At 52.6% G+C, this 11,069-nt stretch overlaps 2 protein-coding genes across 2 annotated transcripts; both read left to right on the top strand.

Annotated features, from left to right (window-relative positions):
• Nucleotides 1-2,943: 2,943 nt before the first annotated feature.
• COL26b_013289 (uncharacterized protein) lies at nucleotides 2,944-5,070 on the top strand (the record flags this gene model as incomplete). Its single annotated transcript, XM_053185909.1, has 5 exons — nucleotides 2,944-3,136; nucleotides 3,199-3,687; nucleotides 3,750-3,943; nucleotides 3,991-4,986; nucleotides 5,038-5,070. 5 exons carry the CDS (start codon nucleotides 2,944-2,946, stop codon nucleotides 5,068-5,070), a joined length of 1,905 nt encoding a protein of 634 aa, XP_053030137.1.
• A 1,093-nt stretch (nucleotides 5,071-6,163) lies between these two features.
• COL26b_013288 (uncharacterized protein) lies at nucleotides 6,164-7,820 on the top strand (the record flags this gene model as incomplete). Its single annotated transcript, XM_053185908.1, has 3 exons — nucleotides 6,164-6,861; nucleotides 6,931-6,983; nucleotides 7,066-7,820. 3 exons carry the CDS (start codon nucleotides 6,164-6,166, stop codon nucleotides 7,818-7,820), a joined length of 1,506 nt encoding a protein of 501 aa, XP_053030136.1.
• Nucleotides 7,821-11,069: the final 3,249 nt, after the last annotated feature.

The raw sequence follows: 11,069 nt of genomic DNA, 5'->3' as shown, positions 1-11,069 counted from the left end.
CGGCACAGGCAGTGGGTCTGGCAGACTGGCGGAGTTGACTCCGATCACTCCTGATAGTGGGATTCATACTGACAGGGACAGGTAGGGTTGGATAATCGATGAGAGTGGGGTGCTCTGAGGCCGAGCATGAGAGGCTGCCTAAGCTGGATCCGCGACTGCGTCGGGAGAGACTGGCTCGCGCCCGACCAGGTGGATCGGACGACTCTGACAGTGTCGCCAACTTCTCATCGTCGTCAGACGAATCATCGCTGCGTCGACAAAATCCGGACACATTGGACCGCGCACAGGAAAATGCGTGATCACAGTGTGAGGGAAGCTGTGATTGTTCTGTGGCGCCACGTAAGGATGTTGGAGGAAGTGAGATCTGTTCTGTCTTAAATAGCATGTGAATTCCGACCCAAACTGTCCTGGTCGTCCACGTTTTGTAATCTTGTCACCCAACCCTAGTTACCCGTGATGATGAATCTGTCGTTGCTCACTTCGCCTAAAGTAAACATTTCAACATTTGCCAATTCTACGACATACTGAAGAAGCTAGATCACTGACAAGCTTGCTTTGTATGCTGCCGATTCTATTAGTTTGTCACTCTGTGTCTTTTTTACACGTGTCCCAGCTCGAAGCCGTTCCCAAGACTCTGTGCTACATGGCCACATGTGAAATATTTCCGTTGACTACCTTGAGACGTGCAGGGCTGTGAGAAGTAAAAGTTGCCAAGAGGCCTGGCTGATGGTTAAACGACCTACTTAACACTTCGCAACTATTTCTAATTCTCAAAGGGAGCTTGATCCCCCTTGAGGAGTACCACCCGCATCACTGTTTTTAAAATTTACCCATCCTCAAGTCCGCTCAGCGGTGGTTATCAGGTCTACGGAGGTTCTTTCAACTGTTCTTGCTTCTGGCAGCTTACAACAGCCCCATCCCCCAAGGGTGGACCGTTCCAAGACGAACAGAGCAAGGGTTATGCGCCACTTGGTTCACACGAATTCAGCAGGGCATTTGACCAGCAATATAGAGTTGCAGGCGAGGATCGATGCGAATGTCAGTCTGAAATCGCACGAGAAACTTCAGTGATTGTCCCAACAACCTTGACGCAAACAGATGATGAAGCTCGGCGAGGCCAAGGCGATAATTAGCCTCAATCAAAGGCCGGCCCGTGTCTGACGCCGCTTCAGTGCTTTGGGATGTCCCAAAAAGGCGAACACATAATTCGGCGGATTAGTAGCGTTAAACCGCGTCGACGCCTCGAGGACCAGCAAAAAATCGATAGTGCAATCCGCCTTCAAAAAGTTCCCGAGCACGTTGAGGACCGGCGTGGTGTCAAACCAAGATCCCTTCTTGTCATATGTCAACCACACGTTCCAGAAGGCGCAGTACGGCGAGCCGAATATCATGTCTTTAATTTCCTGCTTGAGAATTTTAACAAGATCCTCGTCTGTTATCGCAAAGTGAATGAAGACGTCAATCTCACTGAATTGGACATAATGGTCGCCCTAAAATGCCGTGGCCTTCGTCGCCAAACCGACCTCCTGAAGAGCCCACATGGGAGTGAACCATGTGAGTTGATAGAACCTCTTGATAGAATCCGTATGGCGGACATCTAGGATTGATGGGAGGCTACCCTTCAGGTGCGTGACAGGATAGGGTGATTTTATATCCTCGGAAAGATGATTTCGTATGCTAGCAGACATGAAGCTTGCGTCCGGCACCACGGACCACTTATGCTGCGTGCCTTTCTTGACAACTGAAAGAGCAGGTACTACATCGTCAAAGGCCGTCTCTGCGAAACATTCGGAGTCGTGACCAAGCCAGACGACCACCTCGGCGGCTTGATCGTAGACGATACCCATGAGATTTACCTGGTGCGCCTTCTCCGCGTCGTTGCATTGGTCAATGGCCTTCGCCCATGCTATCTACACGCAGTCGGTCCGTATGATGTGTCGAAGGCCTTGCAATAGGCTGACGGTGACATCTCTATAGAAGGTAGAGCACTTCATGCACTTCATGCTCTCAACGTTGGTAGAATCTCCCCAAACGTATGACAGAGCCTTGTACTTGGGGGCCTGGTCAATGGCAACGGCGGCAAGATCACAAACAAGTGGGTCAGTTCGCTAGCCAGAATGGAGGTGAAGTTGACAAAATAAGTATTGTCCTGCATCATTCAGACATTAAGATGTTCCCAAACTAACGACTGTGCTAAAAAGGTTGTATGTGCGGTGGGGTGTGAATAGAGCCAATAGACATCGCACATCTCCATGCAACTCTGTTGGGACTACCAAGGACAAAAGTACCTGCAGTCAGCTTATTTAACACCCACGTCTTCTTGGCATCCACGCCCCATATTGTTCGCCCGGCTGTGGCGAGCCCTTTCCACGTGGCTATAAACCTAGACAAGAGGGAGTTGCCACAAAGTAGGGTGTACTGTACATGACAGGGTGGCACTGATGCTTACTCTCTGTATTCTACCAACTCTCGGTTCAATATCCAAGTCACAAATCCTACCCTGCCTGCCTTAGTTGTAAGTAATATCATAAATACCCTAGAGTGGACAGCCTTGGTTTCTTTCGCAATCCGGTTCTTTGACAGTAGCTTTTCATCCCCGGGCATCCCCGGGCTTTTAACTGCCTAGAAGGTGGTGATGATCTGATCCCTGGCAATGGTCTTGTCGTGGGGCGCATATTAGTTAGGGTGGGTGTCAATAGACGTCTGAAAGTCGTTTCTTTTTCTCTCTCGCAAAAGCGTGCGTAGAATTGACTGTGCATATCCCGTGCCAGCTCAAAAAAGAATGATTACCCTCTGATGGACTTTTCTTGGGCCACCTACGTCCTTCCCAAGAGCAACACGGCAAGACGGCTCTTCAGCCCTGTACATATCATCCACGTTCGTTTCCCCAGGGTGCTTGTCATCTGTACGGCTAAATCTTACCTTTAAACCATCTCTGGAACGATGCGTATTTTTAGGACCTTGTCCATCGGCGCCGGGGTGCTCAGTATCGCGGAGGCCTTTCCTGGCCGCGCCCAAAGCTTCGTCAAAAGGCAGATTACCGACCTTCGGGACGATGGTTATGACTTTGTTATCATTGGCGGTGGCACCGCAGGTCTCACAGTGGCTGACCGCGTCTCGGCTGCCTTCCCGGAAAGTACGTTGTGAAATTTCCGCTTATTTTGCCGCAGGTTCCGTGACCCTAAATTTTCGTTGCAGAGTTCGTCCTGGTGATCGAGTACGGCAAGATTGAGGAGACCGTCGGCTGTTTTGACCCGTCCGAGGACGGCCGTGGTGCCAATCGCCTTGTCATCACCTCCCCCCCGGTCGCTAGCGTCAACAATCGCTCTGCCACCGTCATCCTAGGCATGACTGTCGGAGGCGGATCCGCAGTCAACGGCCAATTCCTGGACCGCGGTTCGCGGCATGACTATGATGAGTGGGCGCGCCTCGGCAGCCCACAGTTTGACGACAGCCCCCACCAATGGGACTGGGAGAACTTTGGTCCCGCGTTGAAGAAGGTCAGCTTCCTGCTTATCTCAGCCCCTCCCGTCCATCTGCCTCTTCTGACGATCCCTTATCAGTCATTGTTTCTCACAGAGCCCAGCCATGAGCTCGTTGAGGAGTACGGCTACACCTGGGACGCCTCCCAATTCGAGGGCGAGGCCATCGACGCTTCATTCCCGCCTTTCCAATGGCCAATTCAGAGTACGTAACTGTCAATTTAACTTCTGTCCCATATGAAAGAAAATAGTGTTGATGAGGCACAGAGTTCGGGTGGAAGGCGTTCGAAGAATTCGGTCTCGAGAGCCCCGTGACCTGTGATAACGGCGACAAGTATGGCCTCTGTTCGGTTGCCACAGCCCAGAACTCAGCGACAGTCGAGCGCTCCCACGCCGGCGTCGGTCACTTCACCAGGATCGCCGACTCACGACCCAACCTCGACCTCCTCGTCGAGCACAAGGTCAGTCGCCTAATCATCAGCAAGAATGAGACCGTTCCACAATTGAGTTTCGCCCTGTCTCCGGCAGCAAGGGCAGGGTCCGTACTATCCGCCCCCGCCACGAGGTCGTCTTGTCCGCCGGCGCGATTCACACCCCCCAGATTCTGCAGCGCAGCGGTGTCGCCTCAGCCGCCTACCTCGAGTCCGAGGGAATCAAGGTCGTCGAAGACCTCTCTGGGGTCGGCCAGAACTTCCAGGACCACTGCGCCGTGCCCATAACGTTCTCCTTCGAGAATGCCCCCTCCCCAAACGAGGCCGACATCACGACGAACACCACCTACGCCGCTGAGGCCGTCGCCCAGTTCCGCGAGCGTCCCGCCCGCGGCCCCTACACCCTCGCTATGGGCAATAGCGCTGCCTACGTCGCCCTCCAGAACGTCACTGCTCAGTGGCAGCACATTGTCGCCGACATCCGAGCCCAGATTGCCGACGGCTCCGCTCTGCAATACCTCCCCGCTTCCGCAGACAACACCGTTCAGACCGGCTACCTCGCCCAGCTTCAGGCTATTGCCAAGGCCTTGGAAAACCCGGAGCACCCCGTTCTCGAGATGCCCTTCCACGCCGCGCCCAGCATGGCCTTTCTCCTCAAGCCTCTGAGCCGCGGCTCTGTCGTCCTCGATCCCGCTGACCACGACGCCACTCCTATTGTCAACTACGCCACCGGCACCAACCCCGTCGACCTTAATATCATGAGCTCTTACATAGACTACTTCCGCCGCCTTTATGCCATCGACACCTGGAAGGACCTCGGCCCAGTAGAAGTCGCACCCGGCGCCAACGTCACCCAGCACGCGGCTCTCTTAGACTGGGTCAAGGATAACGTCGTTCAGTCACTGATGCACCCCTGTTGCACCGCCGCCATGCTACCCCGCGAGAAGGGCGGTGTTGTGGACTCGAGCCTTGCTGTTTTCGGCATCTCTGGCCTCCGCGTCGCCGACTGCTCTATCATTCCCACTATCCCCGCGAGCCACACCACTACGACGGCGTATGCAATTGGTGAGAAGGTAAGTCTATGTTCTTATAGAGTTGAAGCGCTCACATAATAACTTCCGCAGGCTGCGGAGATTATTATCAGCAAGTGGAGATAGGTCCACCACTGCTATGAGACGCACACAAGCTTTGTATAAGGGTTACTCGAATGTCAACCTCGGTGAGGGTTATGAACATGAAAAGCTTCAAGCTGCATATGGTATCGGATTCAATACGTCGCAGATAAAACGTTAACTAAAGGTTTACATATGCACAGAGTAATCAAGATTAATGACGCCGCACATAGCGCGGTGTGGTCTTCACAAGATCCAGTCACCTAGTGAACAAAACCCATCATCTGCCTCCAACTGATAACCAAACGCTAGGAGATTCATCTTGAAGAAGTAACATGTGTTGTCGAGGGTGATTACCTGCTTGCCATTCTCTCCCTCGCAGTTACATAAGGCGATGGCAACTCGGAGATGATGCCTGCACTCATTGCGATTCTCCAGCTACTTGCCGGTCCCACATACTGGACTTGACGTTGACGATGGGATCATCTTCGGCCTAAGGTAGCAATGTTACTTGTCGAGGCTCGGATAACTTACAGTACGCCTCTTTTCGCAGTCGACAAACCGAGTAAAGAAGCCTAACGCTTTTAACTGCATGGAGTGAATACTGATAGAACTCTTGATCTGCCTGTGCAGTCTACCTATCCTTCTCGTGTGTCGCCCGCGAGCCCGGGCCACCGGCGCAGCTGCCGAGCAATCAGTCAGGCTACTTACAGCAGTACTCCGTGATTAAAGCTGTCGTCGGGCCCGATTGAAGCCCTCGTCCGACCAATGGAATGCGTCTATTACAAGGGTGGAGGTTCCTTACAGGCAAGATGGCGAGGCTGCATGGGCATTTTGACCAGACTCATTTCTGTAAAGAGTCTCTCAATGTAACGTGAGCTTACGCCGAGGATCGGTCAGCACTTGGCGCAGGAGGAACCTGACGCGCCTCGATAGCCTTGCCTCGTGGAGCTGCCCTTGGCAACCGCAACCAATCCCGCATGAGCGGGGATGTTTGTATGCAGGGTTATCTTGTTTCCACAATGCTACACTCTGTTTACCTCTCTCCCCCCCCTCTCTCTCCTGCATTTCGTCAAGACCAAGCAATAGCTCTACTCCAGGAAACTTTGAGTCCTCGTAGCACGAGAAGCAAACGACCATGAGGCTTGTCCACGGAATCGCTCTCTTGCCTGCATTCCTCACGGCAGCCTGCGCGTCATCGGTTCTCTTCAACGGGGGCACAGTTGTCGCTTTCAATCAAGAGACGCAAGGGTTGAAGGTCATCCGCAATGGCTCGGTCTTCGTCGAGAACGACCGCATCACCCGTGTTTGCAGTTGTGCGATCACGGATATCCCACCGGATACCGAGATCGTCGATATTACCGACAAGATCATTACGCCGGGCTTCATCGACACCCATCGACATGGCTGGCAGACGGTCTTCAAGACTATGGCTTCTAATTCCACCCTGCTGGAGTTCTTCAGCCGCTACAGCTCCTACGTCGCGCCCTTCTTCTGGAATGCGACTGACGTGTACGACAGTCAACTTGCCGGCTTATATGAGGCGTTGAATGCGGGTGTTACGACGTCTCTTGACCATGCCACCAATACATGGTCTCGAGATGCATCTGATGCCGGTCTCCAGGCTTCCATTGATAGTGGAGCGAGAGTGTTTTGGGGTTTCACTTTTGCCAACATCTCAGGTCTAGTCACGGTTGACGACCTGTTTCCGATCTTCCGGGACATGGCCAAGAAAGCCGAGCTGGCAAACTCCCCTACTACTCTGAGCATCGCCTACGACGGCTGGGGTCCGAATCCAAATGTTGGAGAAATTAATAACATTATGGCACTTGCCGAGTACGTGAAGGCCGATAATTCTTGAAACCCAAGTCAACCCTTTGACATGAATAAAGCTAACTGGAACAGGGAGCTCAATGTATCAGCTATCACTACTCACTCTCTTCAAGGACCTTGGGGCTGTAAGTTTTGCCAAAGCATTTACCTCCGATGTCTCCTACGCCTTACAAGGTCATCATTTTCCTAACTTGCGGTGCTTGATAGTCAGCAATTCTCCTGAAGACGTCCATGCCCTCAACTATCTCAACATTTCCAAGCCCTTCATCTTCTCCCATGCTTCATTCCTGACCTCCACTGGAGCGGACTTGCTGCGATCCACTAACCAGTATATCTCTATCACGCCTGAGTCCGAGATGCACTACGGCCAGACGCACCAAACCAGCCACCTCGTCCAGGATCAGGCTTCTCTCGGGATCGATACACATATTACTTTCAGCACCGACATCCTGACGCAAGCCCGTATATGGCTTCAATCGGTCCGCTATCGGCTGTATAACGACGTGGTTCAGGGGTGGAAGCTGCCAGGGACTAATCCCATGTCGGTCGAGCAGGCCTTCCTACTCGCTACGCGTCAAGGTGCTCTCGCCTTACGGCGCCATGACCTTGGTGTCATCGCCACCGGTGCCAAGGCCGATCTACTCATCTGGGACGGCACCTCCCCGGCGATGCTTGGCTGGGTTGACCCCGTTGCTGCCGTTATTCTCCACGCTAGCATCGGTGACATCGAGGGCGTACTGGTTGATGGCAAATGGGTCAAGCGCCATGGTAAGCTGGTGGCAAAGGGCTACTCGGCGGCTCGCGCCCGCTTCTTAGAGACCGCCCGACGTCTTCAGGCCGTCTGGCGAGCTATGCCACTGCCGGCGCCGCCGGCCGAGTACAACGGTCATCATGTGGTCCCCACGGAACGAGTCGATGTGCTACGGGGCCCCGGAGATGGCTACGGCGATCTTTACATTTAACATAGCTTCGGCTGTGGCCGATATTAGTTTACCCCTAACCAGCAAAGAACCCATGGAGTTTGAACCAGAAACTGCCTGATTTTCCCGTGTTTCATTAGCTATTTCCTGTGTATGTACTTTCATGTGCGTTTATCTAAGATGACAATGGCAACGACGACGACGATAACGACGACGTGTCAAGGCGACAACGACAGTAATGTAGAGCAAGGTATCCACAGGAAAAGCAGTGGCTCCAACAGAGGAAAAATAGGCTGTCTGTTAGACAACCCGCAGTGTCTGCCATTGCAAGCCCTCAGCATCCACACCTAACGCCTCACCATTCATAAAACCATGAACATACGCCCCTCCAACCAGACGGTATTCACAATCACCAACACTTCGAAAAATGAGTGGTACTCGTGAGCCGGGCACAATCCACACAGAGTCCCGTTCTTCAAGAGACTCAGATCCCACGCCTATGTGTTTTTGAGAAGTGCTGAAAAGCCTCAGGTGAACACCATGAGAAAATGAAGCCTCATAAGCAGCAGCTTTACCTTGTTGTGGTGTTTCCGCCAGCCCCAAACTTGCCAGTAGCTCATTACCCTCGCCAATGCTACCCGTAAGTCCTCGGGAAGAAGCCAGTTTGACCCCAAGCCAGTGTAAAAACGAAATCTCAAAGCTCGTGTCGACGGGGCATTGTGGTGGATCGCCATCGGTGTCGGTGAGGAGGGCACGCCAAACCGCTTCCAGCCCAACTTTTCCCTGATGCCGGTGTTGTTGTCGAAGAATGTTTATTACACCTGGAAACGGTCGACTGGAAATGATATCGTGCTTGGTTTCTGCAGAAGTCTCAATGTCGTCAAGCTTTAGTCCTCGAATCTCGAGAATCTTCGAAGAATCATGGATGAACAAATTTCGTGGCAGGTCACCTGCTGCGCGGAAGCGTCGATAGCCAGTGACTCTTAATCCCAAAGGCTTCTCACATCGCCAATCGGGCACCCATGACGGCAAATCGGAGTACTGAAACTTTTGTCCTTCGATGTCGTAAAGCAGGAGCAAGTCATCACTGTCCTCGAGTATCTGGACAGCCGCATCAATGTAGACAGATTCTACAGATCGTCCACCATATACCGGATGCAATCGCCGTTTGTCTTTAAAAAGGTCCCCAAAGTCCACAAGCCCTAAAAGTCCATATACTTTATCGCGAGAATCTCGGCAGCGATAGGGGCGAGACCGAATCAGTGCATGAACTAGAGTCTCGGCATAGCTAAGCGCTTGTCTGGATTTTCTGTTTGCTTTAAGGCCCGTCGGGGTCATATGATAGCAAGGTCCTGGTATAGAATCTTCCGAGCTTAAGTTGGCGAAATGGCGAGACCAAGATGTAGTTGTTACGAAATGAGAGAATGATTCGAGATGTTCCCAGGATGTCATGTGGCTACCGCATAGAACCGTGGCATTTTTGGCGAGGACGACCTCCTGAATTATCCAGACTCTGCTGAAGTAATTGCGACGGAAAAGCTTTCTAGCAGCTTCCCAGTATGTATGGTTGTGCAAAGGTGGAATTTGCGTAGAATTGGTGTTTTCGTCAACACACGTTTGATGTTGCATGACAAGATGAGGTGTCAAAAGGTGAAGCATCTCTGGCTTAGCTTCCGCGACAGACTCCATGAGGTGAAAAGACCTAGCAGTGTGTTCATCTTCTTCTCCGAGCCAAATCAAAACTGAGGTAGCCGACCTGAACACCCTGGCCATGAGACGAACCTGGCTGGATCGCTCTTGCAGGTTCCTCTGGTCTATGCATATCGCGTCAATCCAAAACCTCTTGCCTGAGAGATCTGAATTGTCTCGTAATCGGAGAAGCGCAGCTTTCAAGTTTGACGCGACGAAACCAACCTCTCCATGAGATATCCTTTCTGATGGTTTTCCCGTCTCCCAGACTATCCAGACAGGATTAGAGGGGTTGTCGGTGACACCCTTCGCGGCATCTTCAGGGCTCGCTGGCCCCCAAGTGTACGAGAGCGTATGGAATTCCGGGGCACATCTTCCCAGATTTACCACGCTCATCCTGCAAACAACTCTGTCCTCGTCGTTTTCATCTCGCGGGTCGATGGTTACGAGCCGTATATCACTAATTGTGAGTGGAAGTGCGGGGTACACTGCGGGAGGCGCCAGCGATGGAGTCTGGTTGTCCTCGTGCATTGTGACCAGGTGATACCAAACGGAATGCGCTTTGAAATTTCTGTGGAAGACGACAGAAATGAAGACACCACCGACTATGCGAAACGACAGAGACGACAAAGATGACTATGGGGACCGACCGAGACAGCGACATATCAACAGGCGACGGTGGGATGGGCGTGACGTGGCTTGATTAATGTAGCTACGAGCGTTGGACGCGCCTGGCTACAAAGTGGTGTGGCCGATCTCTTACGTAAAGACGGGATTCGGGCGGCATTGGCCCGGGGCCGAGTTCCGTCTTGCAGGATGAGAGGCTGGGTCTTTTCCGCAAATGCCCTGAAGAATATGACTTAGTCATCAAAGTCGTTACCAAGCCAGCCTTCTCTGCTGCTTATCCCGCAGTCTACCCTATCTCTGCATCCGACCTCCAACCTCCGAGATATGCTTGCGCAAACCATCTTCCCCGCACTCCTTGCAGCGACAAAAATGACCGCACCCGCTAATCCTATCTGTCGACACAAGTTCACCATTCTCCCGGAATACTTTATAGACTACCATAAAATAGCCGAGGACAGTCCCGGGGGCAAAGCGACGACGCAAGCCGGCCTAGGTCTGCTTGACAAGGTTTTTGGAGATTCGGCCCAAAGTCAAGAAGGCGGGAATAGTAAGCCGTGGGACCGTTTCGCGGCACACGTCAACCGACTCAACGATGAAAGTCCTGATGGGGTGGATTATAAAGTGCTTTACTTAACCAGACACGGCCTCGGGTACCACAATGTCCAGGCGGCCAAGGTTGGGACGGCGGAGTGGAATGTAAGCAACGTCTTCTGGAGATGCCGGCCTGACCCTTTCTAACGTGCAATAGAGATATTGGTCTCGACTTGACGGCGATGGAGTTGTTTCATGGCTCGACGCAGCGCTTGTAGATACGGGCATTACTCAGGCTACAGACCTGTGTACTTTCTGGAAAGCTGCTACAGCTGCCGAAGGGGTTCCCTTACCCGAGTCATTCTATACCAGTCCTCTTCGGCGTTGCCTCGAGACCAGCAAGCTTGTCTTTAGCGACCTGGTCGAGGGTAGAGGTCAGGAGTT

This window comes from Colletotrichum chrysophilum (assembly GCF_026319265.1).
Source record: "Colletotrichum chrysophilum strain AFK26 chromosome Unknown scaffold_218, whole genome shotgun sequence".
NCBI lineage: Eukaryota > Fungi > Ascomycota > Sordariomycetes > Glomerellales > Glomerellaceae > Colletotrichum > Colletotrichum chrysophilum.
The sequence above is the reverse complement of the archived record's forward strand: the minus strand, read 5'-3'. Positions and strand labels throughout refer to the sequence as shown.